This window comes from Daldinia loculata (genome assembly GCF_022478755.1).
Source record: "Daldinia loculata strain CBS 113971 unplaced genomic scaffold F4817scaffold_16, whole genome shotgun sequence".
Taxonomy (NCBI): Eukaryota; Fungi; Ascomycota; class Sordariomycetes; order Xylariales; family Hypoxylaceae; genus Daldinia; species Daldinia loculata.
Window position 1 is genome coordinate 520,165 of NW_026054870.1, and position 21,568 is coordinate 541,732.

The 21,568-nt window shown below is 48.4% G+C and overlaps 9 protein-coding genes across 9 annotated transcripts; 3 read left to right on the plus strand and 6 right to left on the minus strand.

Moving 5' to 3' along the window:
* The first annotated feature begins 1 nt into the window (after nt 1).
* Nucleotides 2–2,682, plus strand: F4817DRAFT_333810 (proline-tRNA ligase-like protein). The gene is made up of 2 exons (XM_049302802.1): nt 2–799; nt 870–2,682. Exons 1-2 carry the CDS (start codon nt 369–371, stop codon nt 2,113–2,115), a joined length of 1,677 nt encoding a protein of 558 aa, XP_049160443.1. The 5' UTR covers nt 2–368; the 3' UTR covers nt 2,116–2,682.
* Nucleotides 2,683–3,102: 420 nt separating this feature from the next.
* Nucleotides 3,103–4,432, plus strand: F4817DRAFT_333812 (putative short-chain dehydrogenase). Its single transcript, XM_049302803.1, has 3 exons — nt 3,103–3,518; nt 3,648–3,901; nt 3,968–4,432. Exons 1-3 carry the CDS (start codon nt 3,188–3,190, stop codon nt 4,202–4,204), a joined length of 822 nt encoding a protein of 273 aa, XP_049160444.1. The 5' UTR covers nt 3,103–3,187; the 3' UTR covers nt 4,205–4,432.
* On the minus strand, nt 4,433–6,285 carry F4817DRAFT_333814 (uncharacterized protein). The gene is made up of 4 exons (XM_049302804.1): nt 5,815–6,285; nt 5,477–5,757; nt 5,286–5,404; nt 4,433–5,218 (listed from the first exon to the last, which is right to left on the minus strand). The coding sequence occupies exons 1-4, from the start codon at nt 6,113–6,115 to the stop codon at nt 4,441–4,443; spliced, it is 1,479 nt and encodes a 492-aa protein (XP_049160445.1). The 5' UTR covers nt 6,116–6,285; the 3' UTR covers nt 4,433–4,440.
* A 215-nt stretch (nt 6,286–6,500) lies between these two features.
* Nucleotides 6,501–8,579, minus strand: F4817DRAFT_333815 (uncharacterized protein). Its single transcript, XM_049302805.1, has 4 exons — nt 8,294–8,579; nt 7,580–8,233; nt 7,457–7,519; nt 6,501–7,389 (listed from the first exon to the last, which is right to left on the minus strand). Exons 1-4 carry the CDS (start codon nt 8,424–8,426, stop codon nt 6,779–6,781), a joined length of 1,461 nt encoding a protein of 486 aa, XP_049160446.1. The 5' UTR covers nt 8,427–8,579; the 3' UTR covers nt 6,501–6,778.
* Nucleotides 8,580–10,675: 2,096 nt separating this feature from the next.
* On the minus strand, nt 10,676–11,622 carry F4817DRAFT_314672 (ubiquinol-cytochrome c reductase iron-sulfur subunit, mitochondrial; the record flags this gene model as incomplete). Its single annotated transcript, XM_049300441.1, has 3 exons — nt 10,676–10,857; nt 10,966–11,205; nt 11,343–11,622. The coding sequence occupies 3 exons, from the start codon at nt 11,620–11,622 to the stop codon at nt 10,676–10,678; spliced, it is 702 nt and encodes a 233-aa protein (XP_049160447.1).
* Nucleotides 11,623–12,817: 1,195 nt separating this feature from the next.
* F4817DRAFT_333818 (mono-functional DNA-alkylating methyl methanesulfonate N-term-domain-containing protein) lies at nt 12,818–17,112 on the minus strand. Its single transcript, XM_049302806.1, has 3 exons — nt 16,476–17,112; nt 13,365–16,416; nt 12,818–13,305 (listed from the first exon to the last, which is right to left on the minus strand). Exons 1-3 carry the CDS (start codon nt 16,568–16,570, stop codon nt 13,006–13,008), a joined length of 3,447 nt encoding a protein of 1,148 aa, XP_049160448.1. The 5' UTR covers nt 16,571–17,112; the 3' UTR covers nt 12,818–13,005.
* Nucleotides 17,113–17,827: 715 nt separating this feature from the next.
* F4817DRAFT_333820 (uncharacterized protein) lies at nt 17,828–18,858 on the minus strand. The gene is made up of 3 exons (XM_049302807.1): nt 18,639–18,858; nt 18,451–18,575; nt 17,828–18,398 (listed from the first exon to the last, which is right to left on the minus strand). The coding sequence occupies exons 1-3, from the start codon at nt 18,684–18,686 to the stop codon at nt 18,350–18,352; spliced, it is 222 nt and encodes a 73-aa protein (XP_049160449.1). The 5' UTR covers nt 18,687–18,858; the 3' UTR covers nt 17,828–18,349.
* Nucleotides 18,859–18,950: 92 nt separating this feature from the next.
* On the plus strand, nt 18,951–20,381 carry F4817DRAFT_333821 (mitochondrial 18 KDa protein-domain-containing protein). Its single transcript, XM_049302808.1, has 2 exons — nt 18,951–19,431; nt 19,493–20,381. The coding sequence occupies exons 1-2, from the start codon at nt 19,214–19,216 to the stop codon at nt 20,169–20,171; spliced, it is 897 nt and encodes a 298-aa protein (XP_049160450.1). The 5' UTR covers nt 18,951–19,213; the 3' UTR covers nt 20,172–20,381.
* Nucleotides 20,382–21,554, minus strand: F4817DRAFT_333823 (AN1-type zinc finger protein). Its single transcript, XM_049302809.1, has one exon. The coding sequence runs from the start codon at nt 21,393–21,395 to the stop codon at nt 20,472–20,474; it is 924 nt and encodes a 307-aa protein (XP_049160451.1). The 5' UTR covers nt 21,396–21,554; the 3' UTR covers nt 20,382–20,471.
* Nucleotides 21,555–21,568: the final 14 nt, after the last annotated feature.

Consider the following 21,568-nt stretch of genomic DNA (forward strand, 5'->3'; position numbering starts at 1 on the left):
GGTTATTCCTAGTCCGATAATAAACGCACGGTCCCTTTTTCTCTTATCAGCCCCTCAGGCCCCTCCAAAATCTTTGGACCCCTCGGACCCCTCTATTGGGAGAGGGAAATCGCGGGGCACTATTGAAATTTCCCAGTTCGCGTTTATTACTACCAACATAGAGGTACGAGGTACACTGTTTTATTTTTATCCAGGTGGCACCTTCACATCTATATCGCTCCGGTGTGACTCAAATATCCGCCGTTCTTAAACTTGTCACATTAATTTTATTTTGTGGTAATACCTTCATCCTCTTTTTTAATTTAGTTAACTATTTCGAGAGAACCTTTTCGCCGTATCATCGAGTAGTAAACCAGGAGACGATAAACATGGAGAACAAGCCAGTCGAGCAATCCAAGAGCGCCCTTAAAAAGGCCGAAAAGGAGGCTAAGAAAGCTGCCGAGAAAGCTGCAAAGGCAGCAAAGCAAGCTACTCTTCCAGTTGTCGGCTCGGGTGGAAAGAAGGTAGACGATATCATTGGAATTACTACCTCCAAGGCGGACAACTTCGCGCAATGGTATCAAGAGGTCGTGCTCAAGGCCGAGATGGTCGAGTACTATACCGAAATTTCGGGTTTCTACATTATGCGTCCTGCAACTATGTATATCTGGAACGTCATTCGCAAATGGTTTACGGAGAACATCGAGGCTTTAGGTGTTGACGAGACCAACTTCCCCATGTTCTTATCCCAGAAGTCGCTAGAGAAGGAGAAGAGCCATGTCGAAGGTTTCGCCCCTGAACTCGCATGGGTAACAAAAGCGTGAGTCAGAATATTAATATCACGGGCGCGGCCTATGTCGGATAGCAGCTAATTCTAGGTCGTCACATAGTGGTGATAAGAACCTCGAGGTTCCAGTCGCAGTTCGCCCTACCTCCGAAGCAGTCATGTACCCTTACTATGCAAAATGGATTCGTAGTCACAGAGATCTTCCTTTTAGATTGAACCAATGGAATTCGGTCGTACGATGGGAAGCGAAGCAAACCACCCCTTTCTTAAGAGCACGAGAATTTTTGTGGCAAGAGGGCCACACCGCGCACTTGACCGAAGAGCTTGCCGGCGAGGAGGTCTTACAGATCCTAGAGCTCTACGCTTCCATATATGAACAGCTCTTGGCAGTCCCTGTCGTGCGAGGCCGAAAGACCGAGAATGAGAAATTCGCCGGTGGGTACTACACGACTACGGTAGAGGGCTATATCCCTTCCAACGGACGAGGCATCCAGGGCGCCACCTCGCATTGTCTTGGTCAAAACTTTAGCAAGATGTTTGACATCACCGTTGAAGACCCGAACGAGAAGGGAAAGCACATCAATGTTTGGCAGAACTCGTGGGGTCTATCAACCCGAGTTATTGGCGTGATGGTCATGATTCACGGTGATGACAAAGGCCTGGTCCTCCCTCCGCGAATTGCCAAGATCCAGACAGTTCTGATCCCTGTCGGTATCACCAAGAGCACTACTCCTGAGGACAGGGCCAAGCACAGCGATAAACTCGCCGAAATCAAGCAGACCCTCAAGACGGCAGGTGTGCGCGTTGAGGTCGATACGAGAGAAGGATACACCCCGGCTTGGAAGTTTAACGACTGGGAACTAAAAGGTGTCCCTCTCCGTCTAGAATTCGGGCCAAAGGATGCGGCCAAGGAGGTTGTCAGCTTCGCTCGCCGAGATACCGGCGAGAAAGGTACCATTCCTCTTACTGAGCTTGCTACGAAGGTCCCCGAACTCCTTGAAACCATCCAGAGCGATATGTACAACAAGGCAGAGAAGGCTTACAGAGAGCACCGTGTTATCGTCAAGAAGTGGGATGACGTCCTCCCTGCTCTGGATGCCAAGAACGTGGTGATCATCCCCTTCTGCCTCGACGGCAAATGCGAGGACAAAATTAAGGAACTTACGACCGGCCGCACTGATGAAGACCCTAACACCCCAGAAGCACAGAAGGCTCCGTCGATGGGAATGAAGAGCTTGTGTATTCCTTTCGAACAGCCAGAAGGCTTAGTCCATGGGGAGACCAAGTGTTTGAACCCAGAGTGTGAACGGCTGGCTGAGAAGTTTGTCATGTTTGGACGAAGCTACTAAGCAATTAATTGCGAAAAGAAATCCTTATATCTCATGACGGAGATTTACGCGGAGTCGGTTAGGTAGGCGCGGTTAAGATATCACATGTAGCAGCGACGTGCGCTCTCAAGTTATAGAGTATGGTAGCTCTGCTTTAGGAATGATAAAATGCTATTGGCCGGACATGTACACTTGGCATCTTTCCGTTTAATCGGGGGTAACGTGGCTGCCCTCTAAAAAGCAAGAAGAAAAAAAGAAAAAAGAATCAGAGGTCTAGATTTTTGGATGTGACTGAGCTTCTAGACTTCCGATCTAAGCCACTGTCACATCTCATCCGAATCATGTATCGGTAACTACCGCTAGATCCTCATAGCATACCTAAGCTATAATCCCAACTGTGAGCGAGCATGTATAATACAACTTGTAAGGTTGAATCTATACGGGCAACCGAGATTTCGGTTGTTCTCTACATCGTCAGATGGTGATGTATTGTTAGGGTGGGATGTAAGATTGGCACTTGCTAAAGAATATCACATCTCACAAGAAGATATATCGTTTGCAGGAAGATAGTCCTGAAGAATACCTAGCTCGAGTACATCGGCGCTTACTGGCCAGTGCCAGGGTAAGAGGTATGTAGAGTAGCACAAGGTGATAACTCCCGAGGTTACACAAGGCGTCATTGAAACCCCCTTTTAAGTCCAATTGGCCTGGCAAGCTTACACCACTCCGCAGCGTGGCTGATACTAAGCTTTCCGTCAACGTCTGATTGGCAGTGGTTTTAGAGAACTCCGTAGACGTGGTTATCGAGAGTTAAGCTAGCTACACCGATGTTAAGATATATTGATGGGTATCCCTTCCGATTTGTCCACGGCGAACCCTCCGCGGTTGTTATTCTTCATTGGGATAGTAGGGATCCTATTGAACACGCCACTTCCGACATAGTTGTGTATGACCGATGAGATGGGCGATGGGCGATGGCATAAGAAGACGTCGTGTCGGACGATGGGGTCAGTTGTAACTTCACTGGTATCTTTGCTGTCATACACATATCTAGTTACTCAAGAAATAAACATTCGTCTATATCGTCTTCAACATGCCGAGTCTTATGAATAGGCCAGCTGTGGACACAACAGCCGATTCCTTCTCACTCGCTGGCAAGATCGCCATCGTTACTGGTAGCGGCCGCGAGAACGGGATTGGAGCAGCGACCGCCAGGGCATTAGCCCGCAATGGCGCTTCCGTGGCTATCCACTACGTCTCCGAGAGTTCGGCTCAGGGGGCATACGAGATAGCCCAGTCGATCCGGGACGAGTACGGGGTCGACGTGGCATGTGTACAAGGAGACATATCCACGCCAAAAGGGTCCCGGGCGATCGTTGCCGGAGCACTAGGAAAGCTCGGGGTAAACCACATCGACATCCTTGGTATGAAGTCTCACGTAACCGTAATATCCCCAACTATATATATATATATATATATATATATCTACTATACAACAAAGAGTCCCCCCGCTAGAACTATAAGATACCCGCATTAACGCAAATACTCCCTAGTCAACAACGCAGGCTACGGCGTAACCCGCCTCCTGCGGGAAACCGACTTCGATCTATGCCAGCGCACCTTCGCAACCAACGTATACGGCCAGCTATTCATGACCCAAGCGGTCGTCGACCAGGGCCGTATGCCGCCGGGCGGCCGGATCATCAACATCGGGAGCATAGCGTCGAAGACGCACCCGGCGCAAGTCGGGCTGTACGCGGCTTCCAAAGCGGCGCAGGACAGCCTGACTACGTCGTGGGCTGGAGAGGTAAAGTTCCAACATGTGTCATGCTAAAGGTTATGTTGTTCCTGGATACAAGCTAAAGCTCGATAGCTCGGTCGCACCCACGGCATCACGGTGAACACGGTCGCCCCGGGCCCCGTGGTAACTGACATGGCCAAGGATTCGCCTGAAGTCATCGACCCGATGGTCCTGCTGCAGCGAGGCGCGGAACGCCGCGGTATGCCGGGGGATATTGCTGATGTGGTGCTGCTGCTTGCGTCGGAAGGGAGTCGGTGGGTGACGGGGCAGTTTATTGCTGCTGATGCCGGGATCACGGGGAGTAGGTGAGGTTTAACTTGCATGATATGTATGTTAAAAAGGGGAAGGTCTTTTTGGTTTAAGCCGGGCTAGACAGGGCCTGAGAGTGATGTAGGTAAAGCGAAAAGGGGTATTATGTCTACCTACCTACCAATATTTAATATCAGCTGTATAGGGGTATTCTCACATAAGCTATTTCGTTATTTCTCCCATCTGAATAGCTTGCAAAACTCGATAGGTAGTATTCGAAGTCCTCCTCTCAACTCTTAACTCTCAACATCTCCAGAAAAATCTTCAAGCCGGGAATCCAAAGGCACATCCCCCAGCCCTCGCAACATACTAGCTTCCAAATACCCATCAATCTCCCGACACAGCAAATCCGACTTCCCTACATCAATCGCATCCACCCAAATAACCCCCCGCGCAATACCAACAGCCTGGCCGCCAGTCCGCAATCCCATAGTCTCCATAATGCCCACAATAGTCAAGATATGCCAGGCCCGACTCGGACTCTCCTCCTGCATCGCGCTAATAATATGAGCCCAGAGATTCAACTCCGGCACCACGCCCCAATCGACCAGCGGCAGCTGCGATATCTGCCTGAACGCATCTAGATGCCTGTCCATTTCGAGCGCGCCCGCGCCCATCTTCACCTTCACCGCGGCGAGGAGCACCAGCGCCGCCCGCCGGAAGGCTTCCCGGGCCGCGGTCGCCGAGTACTTTGGGTCCGAGGTGTCGTGGGGCAGGGCGCGGCCTTCCAGCGATAGGATCTCGTGGAAAGCAGGGCCTAGCAGCCGCGCGATGGCCACGTCGTCGGTCCAGAACCCGTCGCCCGCGGGCCGGTGGTTGATGTAGCTGGCGACGGCGGCGGTTGCTTTCATGGCGCTCATGATGTCGCCTAGGGCGGGACAGTCCGCGTCCCAGGAGCTGAGGAGTTGGTCTAGGTATTGGGAGTCGTTGCCGGTGTCGATTTCTCGGATGGAACCTTCTGGGATGCTGAAACGTGGCTTGATGTTGCAGTATGTTGCTCCGATTAGATCGAGCCTGTGTTGTGTTAGTTAGGTGATAGACTTGGTGGTTAGGGTTATTTTGAAGTAGGTAGAGAATTTACCAGGATATCATAAATCGCAGGAAGGGACTGCTTAGAGTATCCAAGCCGCCTTTTTTATTGATGATACGCTGAAGGCCTTCCATATGAATACTAAGGCGATTGAAGTTACCTATTGTAGCCTGGAATCTCTTTTAGCATGGCTCCATATAGTTATTAGAGTTGGAAAGTGAATTTGTATGAATATTACATACGTCGTGGCATATAAATCCAGTAATAGCAACTATAAGCCCCTCCTTGTCTTTCTCGTTAGGGTCCGCAAGCCTCTTAGTAATGGACGCCAGCGACAGCGTATACCACTTCATAGCCTCGACGCTGCAGCTATACTCAGCTGTAGACCCCGGCGGTAGCGTACTGGCAGTACGATATGAGGCTGCATTCGCAAGAGTAATATGCCAAGCGGCCGCATCCGACAATCCCATCGTCAGCCATGTAAACCGAAATGGTCTATAATGAGATCTTGCTTCGTCGACAACTGATATTATTATTAGACTTGAAGATTCCCGTGGCTTTTTATGGATTCTTTATTTACTAAATCGAATGAGACTTAACCGTTCCTCGTTCATATCGATTGGATACGGCAGCGTCTGTAATATACTGTCCCCCCTTGGATTTGGGAGAACTAAAGTTGTAGATGAGCTGCCCCTCTGCGACGTATCCCCGTCCGTAACAGCGGGAGGACTATTCTCTCCAATGACCACTTCTCTTCGCGTCTTTGCCCGCGGTTTCCGACGAGCCTTGCCGATATCTTTCATGACATGACGGCGGATCTTAGTGGAGTGGCGTTTTACGTCGCCGGGACGAGCCACGTTCACGAATTCGAATTCGGGCATGCCTGTCACGGAATGGAGATGAGATATTCTCAGAATTAGCACCGGTGTGATTTCATGAAATTTGAGAAATATATAAGCTAAGCTCGTCTTATAAGATATCACTCAGATGTTAGTTAAGGAGTCATGAGGATTAACGGATAAGATATTCGAGCCAGTATCAGCCAATCATCACCCCCAATTGACAGCTTTCATATCAGGCAATGATATCACCCCTAGTCCTGGTCTTATAAGCTGTGATTCGACTAGCATACGATGCCCACATGGGTCGTGACAAATTACCGGGCCATCATTGCGCCGACCTAACTTGGTGGTGAAAAGGGGCTGAACTTGAACTTAATGTAGAATTAACTCTAATCGGATATCCGAATAGCCTCATTCTTTATAAGTCTGAGTAACACAGGGAAGTATTTTATAGAAGAGTAAATGTAATCACTCTTACTGAGCATTGAGCAACTCATAGAAGTAAAGATTTCAACATTTCACACATCATTCACTCCTCACATATCACATATCACATACCACATCCAAATTCCAAAATATTCATCACGAAACAGACATCACATTGAATTGAAAGCGCTCATCCTCATATATATGACCCATCATAAAACCCCCTATATTACCAAAAACAGACTCTCCTCTCTCTCTTCATCGTCCCCAATCCTCTTAAGCACCCAACGCAGCATTAAACGCATCAGCAGCAGCCTGTCCGCTTAACGAATCCGCCGCCTGCGCACCCTCCTGACACTGGGCAACAGTCGCGGCCGAAGCGCCACACTTGCTCTGGAGCTGGCTGCAGATGAAGCCCGTGATAACAGCGGGCTTGAGAGCGGACCCGTGGTTGAAGTCGGCGCTGTTGACCGGCGCGAACGCATCCTCGTCGCCGCGGTCTTGCTGCTGTCCGAAGGAGATGGCGGGGGATCCGCAGGATCCCGTGTCGACGGACTGGCGGCGCTTCTTGCCGTTCTGGGCCACGCACTGCTGCTGCTGGGCGTCGCAGTCGGCTACGCTGATGGTCTTGTCGCCGCCGTTGGCCGCGTTGGCGCACGCGTTCTTTTGCACGTCGCAGGCGCGCTGGATGGCGGCGCCTAGGTTGAGGAAGTCGTTGCCGTTGACGGAGAAGGGCTTGTCGGCTGTGGAGCTGATTACGGGGACGGGGGCGGAGCCGACGGTGCCGGTGAAGGCGTTGACGTTGACACCGGCTGTAGCGGTACCTCCGTTGCTGCTGTTGTTGTTGTTGCTGGCATCATTGTTTGAAGTATCATCAGCCTCGCATCCTATATATCCTCATTAGTCCTAGCTCTAATACTCCATGTCCCAAGTATCAAGCAGAATTTCACTCACCATCATCTGCGGAATCGTCGGCATTGTTAGAATTATCGGCGGTGCCGTCATCAGCCTCACATCCTATTTATTCCTATTAGTACTAGCTCTAATACTCGATGTCCCAAGCAAAGTTCTACTCACCATCATCAGCGGCATCGTCAGCGGCGTTGCCAGCATTAGCATTGTTGTTACCAGCGTTGGCGTTGCCACCACCCGCAGCGACGGCAGCATCGATCTCAGCTGCAGTAGCATCCTCGACAAGGAGGTTCTGGGTAAAGATACAACCCTCAGCGTCGTCCGCGACGTCGCAAGTGTTACCAGCACCGGTCTGATCTCCGGCCTGACCGGGAGCAAAGGTTCCCGACTGGAGAGCGAGCTGGGGATCAGCGCCGATAGAGGCAAGCTGGACAGCTAGGTCGAGGGTGATCTGCTTGTTTAGAGCAGCAGCGCCTGAAGAGGCGGGGTCCTGATGCTGCTGGATAGCAGCAATCTCAGGGTTCTTTGCGGTTTCGGTGCACAGAACGGAGGCCAGACCGACTGAGCCAGTGTTCCTTTCAAGAGCACGGAAGATCAGCGCGTTAGTCATGCCCTCGACGTCGTTGGCAGCCTTGGCGTTGGTGAAAGCCTGGTCGGCAACTCGCTGTTGGAGGCAGTCCAAGTCCTGAACCTGGCCAGCACCCTGAGCGGCGGCCTTGTTTCCAAGTAGAGCAAATACAGGGTCTTGGACCTGGTCAACATTGTTCAAGTTCAAGGCCAGGCCAACACCCTTAAGGAACTTCTCGTGGGAATGCTCCTCTGTAATTGTGTTAGTCTTGTCCTCCCGCATGCTCAATGCTCATCGACCAGGAAACTTACGAGGAACCTCACGCCTGAACTTGGCAGATGCGCCAATAGGAGTGTGGGTCTTCCTGAATATCTTCACGGCATCAGGGCGGGCAGATGCCACACTCAAGAGAGCGAATAAAGCAGCACTAGTTTCAACCTTCATATTGTCGGATTTGGGGTATTAACGATTGTTCGTAACTACAGAGATTCGTAAAGTCTATAAAAAAGGCCCTGCCTGGTAAGAATATTATGCCGAAGCGTAAAGTAAAGAACGTTGGAATAAATCGAAAAATAAAAAAGAATAGTTCCCAGAACTAGAAAGAATGTAACAGGGTCAGAAAGCGGTGCTGTCGTTGGATGAATAAGAAAAGAAGAGAAGAAGAAACGTCTGTACCGTATAGGACAGCCATGTCCCTATATACCTAGGTAATAACATAAAATATTCGAAGTCGTATCGTAGACGCCAAGCATGGCCCCTGGCTAAGGTATACGCCCCTTGGTGAAGCTCTAGCATGGCATGTCGGGCGGGTTTTTCTCCCGTCGCCAAGAACCGTCCAAACTAGGTAACTGTCTCACCAGAAGAGGGTATATCGGCCCTGGCCCCATAGATCTAATCGTCCCAAGATGAGATGTTGGACTGGAGAAGAAACGCCATGGTCACAATCTAGAATAGGCGGCTAGGATAGCTCGCGTCGGCTCGAGTAGAAGCCGGAGGGAATGAGCTGCCAAGGTTAGGACGAAATGCTTTGCATATGGCATTTGCACGCAAGAGATCAGACCCAGGATAGGATGGCATTATCTACACTAGGTATGCTGGGATCCAGGGCCGGCGAGCCGTTCGCGATACACTACATACACAATTGCGAAGCGGCTGTCAGCAAGAGCAGATCAATAGCCTTGTCATCAGCTCATCCGTTTCTACGGGAGGAATTTCCCATCTCGGGTACTGCGGGTAGTCGATTGGTAATACAACAGTAAAGCCTGTGTCAAAGCTGGGGGACCAAGTGGACACGATAGCACCTCATTTTCGGGTTTGAGACCGAGGAAGTTGGGATGAGACTGACTATCCAACCTGAAGTGTCTCGAAGTGGTCGAGCCGCGTCCGGGGGTCACAGGGGTTATGATTGGTTGGGCTAACAACTTTGAGAGGGAAACCCCTGGCGCCAACTTGGATCGCCTCATGGCTCAACTCCACACAGCTCCGGACCTCAGCGTCTGGAAAATCAACAAATGCGATTCTGAGCTGCTTTGCTCATACGAATGTAAATACGTCTGTTCTCATATCCTAGATATCGTGTGGTTATCAAGGACCTAGGACAAGGGGGTTTAACTTGTCCATATTTGTACATGGATCTCCAAAGTGCCAAACCGCTTCCTAATTCATTAAAAAAGCGATACGAGGTCGACTGGTGTTAGATTATGTACTAATAATTGAGTAATTAAAGATGGAAATTTATAGGGGGAACCCTCTTGAAGGGTCTGTAGCTGGTTTAAAGACTCATTAGATTGGTAACTTAACACCTAAGAGTAATGTCCAGATATTATGTCTCATACTTTTTAGCATTTTACAAACATGTCAATATTCTGACATTCCACGCAATTACGTCAAAGCAGTATCCCTCCTGTGACAGCGCCAAGTTCAAGACTTCGATTACCGCCCGGCAACGATGTCCTCCGGGGTTAGATAAATCTTATGATGTTGAATAAGGCTCCATCCATAGGGCCATATATTCCTACACAATCTCTCACCAATGCCGCCGCCGGGTCATCCCCGCATAAATATCCTATGTTGCTTTGATGTGTGGGATGTGGATGGCACACAAGGTCCGTTGTCATTGATTGATCGCCTCTTGGTGTCTCATCCGAATGGGTCTTGCGGCTCTTACGTAGGCAGTCTACGTTATCTATCTAGCATTAATCATCTTATAGTAATCCACTTCGATATTTACATCCAACTGTCTTTAAAGGGCTTCTTGGAGTCGGGCTCAAACATAAGACTCAACTCTAACCACAATATTATATCATATATAGTGTGAACAATTCCGAGTCCTCGTTAAGATCCCTCTTAAGCAATTATCATACCGATTTTTCCATTTCTCCATAAGCGTAGGCTAAGTTTGCTTATAATGTGGTGCTATGGCAAGCCAGCTGTAAGAGTTAAGACGTCTCAACCATTCGCTCAAGCATAAACGGTATAAACAGACACAAGTAGTCTTAGAAGTGATGATGCTTTTTTAATCTCAACAAAGTTTCGAATTGTTTGTACAGATTGGCCTTGGCTACAGCCACGCCTGGGAAACTTCTGAAGAATGCCACGACGAACCTCAAAACGATCTTCCCATTACGTCTATCAAATGAGGCACTACCCGCCGCCAGTCTAGGTAATTGATAATTGTACAGTGCAAGCTCGCTTTAACCGATAATCAACTTGTCCTCCTCGGGGAACTCGTACGAGGGGATCTCGAGGTTGAGCGGCGCCGGTCCTTTCCTTATACGTCCCGAGATGTCGTAGTGCGATCCGTGGCACGGGCAGAACCACCCGCCGTAGTCTCCCGCCTCGCCGATGGGCACACAACCTAGATGCGTGCAGACGCCTATAATAACCAATTGTTAGCCATACATATCCATAGATACCTAGACTTGATAACTAGAGTATCAAGTCGTCGACGTATAACATAGTTGAAAATAAAAGACAGCCGTACCCAACATGACTAGCCACTCAGGCTTCTGGACACGGTCCTCATCGGCCTGGGGATCACGCAGCGTTTTAATGTCGACCGATTTCGCCTCGTTGATCTCCTCTTCGGTACGGTGTCGGATGAACACGGGCTTTCCTCTCCACTTGATGATGACGTTCTTGCCCTCGGGGATGGCGTTGAGGTCGACCTCGACCTTGGCCATGGCCAAGACGTCGGCGGATGCGGACATGTTCTTTAGGAATTCTATATCGAGGCGAGGTTAATATTATATAGAATTGCAACTAGACCATAGCTATCTATAACCATAACCATAACCATAACCATAACCAAAACCAACACTCGGAATGACGGAGCTACGGAGTAACGGGCGCGCAACGTACCTTGCACAGTAGACTTAGCCCCAGCAGCAGTAATAGCACCCATAGTCCCGACCATGAAGTACTGGAAGAGCAGATTCGTATTGTAGCTGCTCTTGGCCATATAGTGGCTGAAGTCGGGGATCTTGGTAGACTTGGGCTCGCCCTTGAACGGGCTGGAGTAAGAGCCGGCGGCATCGTTGAGCTGGGTAGTAGTGCTGAGGGCGCGGGCGGCATTTACACGGCTGCAAGATTTGGCTACTCCTCGCGCGAGCGCGCGGGACGCAATCGTCAGAGGCGCCATGGCGTTGTGGACGGATCAATTGGTCGGAGTCGTAGGGAAAGTCGTAATAAATATAAGGTTGAGGTCTTTTTTTTAGTCGGTATCGAAAGACTTCGGCAATGTTTCCCCAAGCTAACGGTGGTTCTGCGAAACGTCCCGGAATTTGGCCTCAGGCAGGAAAAATTCAAGAGCTGCGAAATTCCTGTTCATTCATTGGTTCAATTCTTCGGGTTAGCCCGATATCATCTGCTGAGTCAACTTTACTTGAAGTCATGTGACCAGTCTTTTATACATGTACGTAAGTGACGTCGATAGATGCAAACCCGCAGCGGGGTACTTGGGTACTTATTCACCTTACTTACATACATCATATCAACGGGTAGCAACAGAAACATCTCGTTTGTCACAAGATAATGCGTAGTTGTTTGTTAGAAATTACCGCGTTGTTTTTTCGATAGTTACCTAGGTAGGCACCTATGTATAAGCCTAGTTCACCCTTGGGACCGATACTTCAGAAGATCCAAGTTGCGACCAATTTTTGAATTTATCCTACCTGTTAAAATATTTATATCCTCAATTTGACCTTTTCACTGATATCTTTCCCCCTACCATCATTATGTACACGGACGGACCGATCGTGGACGACGTCTTGAGGAACGTGTACAACTATGATGAGTGGCTCGAAGGCCTACAATTTGAGGCTTGTAGAATGGGAATCTGGAAGGACATTGATCCACGCGTATCCAGAGAAAACACTGCCAACCATCTAGACTTTCTTGCACCTATGGATCGAGAACCTTACGAAGCTGCGCTCAAACATAAGAACTCAACACAATCATCGCCAATAGCCACTGTGTATCCGTTTCAATTAAACGAGGAGGCTACTTATATCTATGAGAATGCAAAAAGGAACTACATAAATATTTGGACTTGGCTCAAGATTCATGTAAAAGCCGAGATCCTTCAAAACACAAAAGCCACCTGCAACAGGCAAAACAATCACACACTTGCTCACTTCTTGAAAGTGATCCACCAAACCTACTCGTCATAGAAATCGGGCTATTATTACTAGTGTATCAAGTGAGCCAGGTATTGTTGAGGCTCTCCAGACCTGTTGGATCCAAGAAGGGGTTAGATAAAAGCAGCTTCCAGCTGAGGGGGGTGGGGGTGTCACAATATAAGATATAATTACTTATTAGCAATACAGCGTCGTTTTTGCAATATCATCATTATCCTCATGTCTTGTACTAGATGTAAAGTAAGAGCTCAGATATCGCAAAGTCGTGCCAGTCATCTTTGCATAACGCCTAGCCTGCAAGACCCTTCAATCCACAAGTACACCAACCATCCCCTCTAAACTGAACATACATGTCAGCCTGATACATGTAGACAAGAGCCTATCTCTTAGTGAATTCGTTTTAACTCCTCGACAAGATTTCGCATAGCTTCGACGTCAGGACCTAATCCTGCACATACCTCCTCCTGTACCTTCTCGTCAATGTCCAAGAACCGCTCAAGGAACTCTCCGTCTATGAAGCGGAACGGCCCGTCCGACTCCCGCTCCTCGTTCCTGAAAGATCGGTATCTGGAGAAGAGTATGTTACCCGTAGTCTCTACGACCTCTGCAAGCCTGTTCTGGAATCGGATCAGCAGATCCTGGTACTCCGATGCAATAGTTCCGAACAGGTAGACGCCCCCTTCAACCTGTGATTCTATTTGTTAGCAACAATCCTCTGTCTGTAAAAGACCATAAGACAACTCACTGTGCCGAGGAATGCGCGCGGGATGACGACAGCATTCTCGCTAGCATCTACTACGACTTTTCGGATCTTATTCACCATTTCGCCGAGGTTGATCTCACTCGTGATTTCCATGCGGCGCTTGTCTTCTATTGTGACACCGGCCAGGTTTCGCCTTAGTACCAGTAGGTTGCCCTGCGCGTCCGACTCTAGCCATGATTCCTGGTCTACATGGCACACAGCGGTGGCCCAGACAGCCTGGTAATGTCTTGAGACTTCCACAAGCTTGGCCGCTTGGCCATCAACAGGTGGGACATACTCAACTAGCGTCATTGATTTCATCAGGTCAGCGACCGCGATGGTGTTGCCCTCGATTGCCAAGTCAACAGGATAAGCAGCTGGTCGATATGATGCTACTTTCCTCAACTCTACAGACGTTGAAGATATCTCATCGTATGAGTACAAGACAACCGTCTTTGCTAAGGCCGCAACAACCATGTCCCCCATGACAGCTAGACACCTACAAGCACCTTTCAAGTCTTTGCTGCTGATTAGGTAGGGAACCCTTTCACTGTCAACCCCGATAACTAAGATTCTGCCTCTGATAAAGTCTTCTGGTGAGGTACCTTGCGGTCTGTCGAGAAATGAAGTGCCAACCAAAAATCTTTCAACTAGATTCCCATACGAGTCAGGAAGCTCCGCTCGAATGACAGCCTCCACTGCTTCTACCCGTGTCGAACTGCTTAAAAGAATACCACTTCCGAGCTGCTTGAAAGCAACTTCATCTACCAACTTAAACGAGCTAGTGAGAATCTCCGCATTGTTCTTAACCTCCCTTTTCAAACAGCCCAGACCAAAGGCCCGCTCGCTACGAGAATAGGCTATGCGACGAATAGTTTCTCCCATTGGTAGTGTCTGCACGTGTGTTTGGCGTCCCGTGTCTATTTGTGATATTTTGATTTCTTTTTCTGTTGCAACAACAATGGAATCTGGAAAGGCTTCGGTATCGAATGGACACACACAGGTTGCATCATCAGCCGTGACTGCTGAATAGACTATTCTACCTTCGGCCGCATAAATCATACTGGGATGCTCGCTCGTGGCGAATACGTTGTAGATTCCCTCGGACCGAGGGATCAGTTGCAATCCAGCTTGTCGTGTCCCTAAAACAACACTCTTCCGCCCAGATAGAGAAAAGTCCGCCTTGGATACGTTGAAAGTGATAACAAAGCCATCCTCCATAGCTATGAACAACGTTGGCCCAGCTAGGTGGGGAGGAAGAACTTGCGCGAGCACGATGCCCCGCGGTATAGAAGCGTTGTTATCTTTTCGCCGCAAGTTCTCTCCGTGGATAGACTGTAGTGTCTTTAGATCAATAATGGATATCGTGCCCGATTTCCAGAAGCCGACAACGCCAATGGAAGGATAGTCCGGAGGCAGGTGTACACAGGCAACTTGGTCTTTATCTTCCAGATCATTATACTCGACTCGGACCAGGTCTTGTTCTATTTGTATGGATAAAAGAGCCGACCCGTTAACGGAGAGTAGAATCCATTCGTCACTTGCTGATACGTTTGTTATGTGCCCTTCAGCGGGTTTCCACGTCGATACAACGACGCCACTCTCCAAATTCACAAGCAGTGCGCTGGTCGTAGTGACCTGGAGTATTCGACCATTTGGGAGATTTCGGGCCAGCAGCGTCTGCTCGTTAAATATCATTCCTCCGAATTCGTCTAGTTCTTCAACCTCGGCACCAGGCGTAAACTTGAATATTCGAGTTTCCGTCAAGAAAGAAACGACCAAGGTATCGGTCTTGGACGCCCCGTGGGATTTAAGGGGAAATAATGATCGAACGTTTTCCATATCGGAAAGAACACCGATGTCATCCAACCCGACGCCACTTCGTACACTACGTAAGCTACCATCCTTGTGAGCGCCGCTACCGGTAACAATCCTTGCTTGACCAGAGGAGTATTCATTAGTAGTCTGTCCCTCTCCTTCGCGATTTCCCAAATCCATAATATTGAGGTCCAAAATCGGAGCAATATTGTTCAAAGTCTGGATTAAACGTAGCGACTTCGCTTCGAGGTCGACATGGAAAACTTGCGAGTCACCGTATTGAGATCCGACAAACAAGACATTATCCCCCACGTAGACGAGGGTGTTTGCCCTCGAAGTCTCTCCGATCTTAGTCATTTCTAAACCGGTTACTACAGGCCCGTCGAGTAGAATCTCAAGAAGCCACATGGCTCCATAGTCGTCTCCGATTAAGTAGTGTGAAACATCGTATTCGGTCCAAGCTACGAAGATGGAAGATTCCTTCAATGGAGTCTCAACCTTCTTCTTTGCGGCATCATCGTAATATAGTAGCCTGGTCTCGCCAACAACAATTAGCCCGCCTAGTTGAGCCCGCGCGGTAGAGGCGTTTCGTATTATGTAGCGCTTTTGGTCCTCTTCGCCTTTACCAACTGGGATCAAGATTCTCGCGCCAGGATCTGGGATATCTATACGATCAACCTGATCTCGGACTTCGAATCTAGAAACCTCTGTGTTCTTGTCGTCAGCTGTCAGGCGATATGTGACGAGCTGAGAGTCGGGGATGTCGGTTCGGGTTTGATAGAGGAATGCAATCTTTGGGTGGCCAGTCTCAACATGTAGGAAGGTTGCGCCCTTGATGTAAAGCTCTGATACCCGGACCTGATCCATCCAGTGAAGGTTCTGCCTCTTGCTCTTTACAGTGTGCATTCGTAACACATTAATTACTCCTTCCCAAAGGAAGACTACCATAAACCGCCCTGTCGGGTCCACTACGCACATATCCTGGCTCTGGGCATCACGCATGTGCTTCTCATGGATGTCGAAGAACGAGTCTACCGTTTCTAATCTTTTAGTCGTAGTATTCCATCCGAAGGTGAAGTAATGAAATCTATCAGTTCCAACAAAGACCAACTCAGTCTTGGTATCTCGAGGTTGGAGCTTCTGTAGTATGGAGATGGTACCGTTGACTCGCCTCGTGTCGGTGTGCACCAAGGTGCCGGACTCATGGAGCTTCCATATTTCTAGACGATTAGTTTTGCTGGTAAAAGTCAGCTTTCACATTGCCAGTGTACTGTCTATTTGCTTAGGCAGACCCACGCAAGAATCAAGCACTCATCCTCACCAGGAAACAGGTTGACACGCAGTGCGTGTCGCACACTGTTAGGCCGGTGAATAGGCGCTATATATGCCATTGTCGCGAAATTCGCATTGTTCGCAGGGGCTAGAACATGGTAAGATGTGAGAAACCCAACCGCTATTTAAGTTGAATCTCGGAGCTTCAATAATATGATGCAAAGGTCCGGCAATAAGCAACTGCCTCGCGGGGATTGGAGATAAAGCGATGAAGCTTATATGTGGGGTTGCCGCCTTCTTAGCGCAACGCTATATATTTTTAGCATGAGCTCTACTTCGTACGGGCACAGGTAACATTCCAAAGTCCCAGCTTACAACGCAAATATACAGAAGATGCACTGAGTTATATCACAAATTCTACTCCAAAACAATAAGAGAAATGCAATCCAAGGAAGTGAATAATGTTTTTAAGTGCTTCGGGGTTATGGATTTGTAGCAGAAAAGAGAGTACCTCCTATTATACTAGACTCAGCTTGCTATAAACATATCTCCAACCAATACATCAAACAATAGTATTTGATTAGTATTTAACTTATACGATGAATGGGTAAAATTCAAAGACGTAGAGGTATAAGCAATAGACTTAGGAAGAGTCCGACACTAGAGTTTAAGAGAGACATCAAATAACAAGGGATCAATGCTTAAGTTCTATATGTATTTTCCATATCTTAGATATGATAAATATATTCTAACCAACAAAAACATATACCTAATGGCATAATTATAGATCTTGGTAGTAGTGAGGTTGTCAAATAACCCTCAACCGTGGACAGTCTATGACTCCGATCAAGTAGTATCATAGATTTACATATATTTGCGCTTTCATGGCTGCCCGGTAGAATCTTCGACACAACATAAATTATGTCTATTTTTCTAGGTCGTTATATATAAGCTATATGACGCGTCGGTATGTTCGGAGTGTCGTATTCTGAGTTAGGCAAAAGATCGTAATCGAACGCTGAGTTACGGACAGGTGGAAAGTTAGAAGTATACTTTAAAATAGCAATATGCCTAGGATTCGGCTCTGCTAAACTATGCACAAGCGTTTGGCAATTATCTAGGAATAGATCGTAGGGGATAATGGCTCACATGCTTGGTAGAGCTCTTGCGCTGAAGCTAACCTGCTATGAGTGGTTTAATACTATGGTTTGCATCGGGATGATACACATTGAAAACCCACGACCGTGTCCTGCCTGATAGTGAAGATGGGTATCTAGGTTGTATTAGTTGTATGTGTCATTTTCTGTTGCCTCCAAGCTCGACTTCCATAATGGTTACGAAGCAAGCTTCCAACTTCGGCCAGAGGTTGATGTTGAACCGTATGTTTAAATTTGCTTTACGGATATGAAGCGACGTGTAGTGGATAACTCCATTACTGGTTTCAAAATGTTCATGAGAGTGATTGTTGACTCTGCCTGCCCTGCCTACTTAAGGTATAGAGGCAGGGAAGATTAAGTAAGGTTAAAGAATGATCTAATATGATCTTCTCCTTCTATTATCTTAAGGCCTGTCTCTGTTTCTCGACATGCTAGGACAGCAAGTCGAGCCTTGACGTATGTGTTGTCGACTCTCGCTTACTGAAAGTTTCAGAGACGTACTTTACGTTTAACTCTTCCGGAGCAACAAGGGACGTTATGATCAATGATTCAATGATGCTATTTTTTGCGCATGCCGTTCATAGGCCCCAAGTGTTTCGACAATATCACATAGAGACTTTATATAGAATAAGAGGACTTCGGGTGATTTCAAAGTTCCTTCTCAGGTTGCCTGCTCATTGTAACCGCATCTATTATGTACAATTGACTAAGACCCGGACCGGTTGGATTATCCGATCAAATCTAATGCTTCGCTGCCTTCTCGTCCGCATCGGCTTGTTTCAAGAAGTTCCTATCATCGTTAGTTAGCAATGGTTCGTCGCGGGATATCCGGGATAGCGCACTGGATGAAATCGGCCTCGTCAGGGCTTGATGCGTTGATGGGAGGGGTCTGAGTAGTCTTCTTGCTTCCACCACTGAATCCGACGTAGGTGCCGGTGAATAGGGTAGCGAGAACACCCATTGCGAGCTGGAGAGAGCAAGATAATTAGCATGTTGATGTCGGCCGTAGTAAAGACATATGGCGACGCACGTAATGGGAGCCGATCTGGCGGCCGAAAATATTGTACATGGCAACCATTTTGACGGTATTGACGAATTGACCGCGAGCGAATGGATACAGGGAGGTTTCCGATGCGAGTCGACGAGGGCGTAAGTATCGAAAGGGTATTTGTATGTTAACCGTCAAAATACTGCTCAGAAGCTCCGAAGTTGAAATCCCCAAATCTGATCTAACTTAGAGACGTTAGCCTTAGTGGGTCTTGAAGCGCTTTGTTTGATTCGTCAAAGGATACGGCTGATACCGAAGTTTATCCATGAAAACATCCCGGACAAACCCCGGCCTGGGCACACGGATCTTGCAGCAATAAGCTTTGAGCCGGGGGTAACAGGCAGGACCGTCCGAATGCCGATAGATAGCGACGTCACCAAGAGTGTCGATAAGCTTCCACGCTTTCCCGATTTAGGTCATATTTAAGCATGCTAGGCCCCATTCTCGCGAAACTTTGATATTGGGTATTGTGACTATAAATTATTACCTCAAATAACTAGTTTTGCCTAGATATATTATAATCTATCGCTTCCCTTGGGTCTTGGTTTGTAGCCACGATGTTCTGGAGTAAAGGACCAGACAAGACTGAACCTGCGAAAGATAAGAAACCAGAAACCCCGCCATCCCCAGCAGCCAACACCAGCTCGCGCAGCGATGTCAACGAGTTCGATCCCGATAAGGCCCCAACGCAGCGCAAGCTGCCAAAGGACTTACAGAAGATCGTGGATAAGGCTGACAAAGATGAGAATTTCTTTGATGACCTCGTAGAAGGATAGTATGTTGCGCATGTCATTTATCTAGTTGATGCGTTGTTGGGCTAATGTACTTTTGCTCAGTGCGCACGATTCTACCGAGTCCAACGTACGATATGCCGCCTACGCGAACAGACTACGAACTATTATGCTCTCGGCCCACCGTTATGTGGCATATACCTCGGATATAGGAGAGTCCTTCAGGCCTGTCGCACATCCGTGGCTAGTCAGAAGCGCATATGGTGTATCGTGGCTGTACATCTTAGGTGATGTTTCGTACGAAGGATACAAGGCCTACTGGCAGAACCAGCGGAAGTTAAACCCGCAGATAGTACTGTCAGAAAAGCAGCAGAAACTTACTGGTTTGTCGACTACAGCGCCCGCTGATGCCAAGCCCGGAGTCGTGTCGCCGTTAGAGGATTACCGCACCGTTATGGTCCAACGAGCTATCTTCCAAAGTCTCGCTTCGATGGGACTACCCGCTTTCACGATCCACAGTGTTGTCAAATACTCGGGGAGGGCATTGAAGGATGTCAAGAATAAAACGGTCAGAACATGGGGTCCTATAGGGCTTGGCCTTGCTATTGTACCGTTCTTACCGACGATTTTCGATAAGCCGGTAGAAAATGCTGTTGAGTGGATGTTCCACAAGGGTTTTGAGGCATACGGTGGGCAGGGGTACGTTGGTGAATCTCCAACGACAGGACGGGAAGCCGCCTTGGCACATAGGCCAAATACGCAGTCGAAAGAAAAGGAACTGTAAGAAAAATGAATACCAAGATAAAAGATGGACTAGCATATACGGCGTAAAGAGAGGCGTCTCTACTCTCCGGGGACATGTTTTGATATCACTACAAAGCCTGAATTAGGGGTGATGGGGGATCACCATGGAATGCGTGTATACATTGCGCTTCAGAGTGAGTTGTGTCTATATAGGACATCCATAAATATAAATTAGATGCTCTGCTCCTATTGATTTAGGTATCTCCGTTCCGCTCAAAATGCAATTCTAGAAACGCCGTTTCAAATGCAATGCAATAATTCGTAATTCGTAAGATTAGGTTTACATCTCGATAAGATCAGGCGGTGGCCCTATACCTCGCAGTAACACTATCGTGTTACCACTCACAAGCGCAGAGCCAACCTTTTCGTTGAACTCCAATACCCGCCCTCCTTCAACGTGGAATACCCGAAGCTTATCCCTTTCCTCGGAAGACTGATTGTTGACGTTCTCGATCTGTAGACTCTTGGCCGCGGCATCCAGTACTCTGCCAATGACCCAATCCTTCGAAAAGAAAAACTCGCCCTTATAATTCTTGGCCGTTGTGGTCTCGGCCTCTGCTTCCACATATAGGTACACCCTCTTTTCAGGTGGCAACTTAACATCCCCCTTGGCGACTTTCTTCAGGTTATTGACGGCGACGAGGCGCGCTGATGCTGACGTAGGCTTGGGCTTCGGAAGCGCCCGACTCGCTACCTCTCTCTTAGCGGCGCCCCAAGCCTTCAACTTTGCGAATGCGGACTTCGTTTGTTCGGATACGTCGAACTGGGGGCGCGCGCCGATAGGGATTTTATTTTTGCAGTCGTGCTCCTCCTTTAGCCGGTGCTTAAGACAGTAATCGCGATTGCATGTCGAGCAGTGAACGCCGGGGACTAGAGATGTGCCGACGACAGTCTTGCAGTCCGTCGCGGCGCATGGCTTCTGCGAAACGAGGTCGCGCAAGCGCTTCCCCTCGCCCACGGAGGGTTTTGCCAACTGAGCTTGGCGTCGTCGTTCGGCCCAGGCGCCGGCATTGGCGCATTTGTGAGAGGTCTCGCTTCGGTGGTCGAGGCAGAATGTCTTCTTGCAGCTCTGGCAAAAGAAGGGTAGGAAATCGAGCTGGTTGCAGTATTCGAGTTGGCAGTGCTTGCCGACAAGCGATATGTCGGCTTCTTTATCCATTTTGACGTAGCTGGTATCTTCAGCTTCGGCTGATGAGGATGCCATTTTTAAAAATTAATAACGAGATCTTCTTATGTACTTTTCCCCTATTTATATAAATTTTTTCATAGGAAAAATGAATGACGGCAGGCAGATGCCGACTCGTAAGCCTCGAAGATGGCGAGGCTAATGATTAAGATGTCGCAGAATAGTCTAGAAGGAGCCGTGAGTTAGGAGAG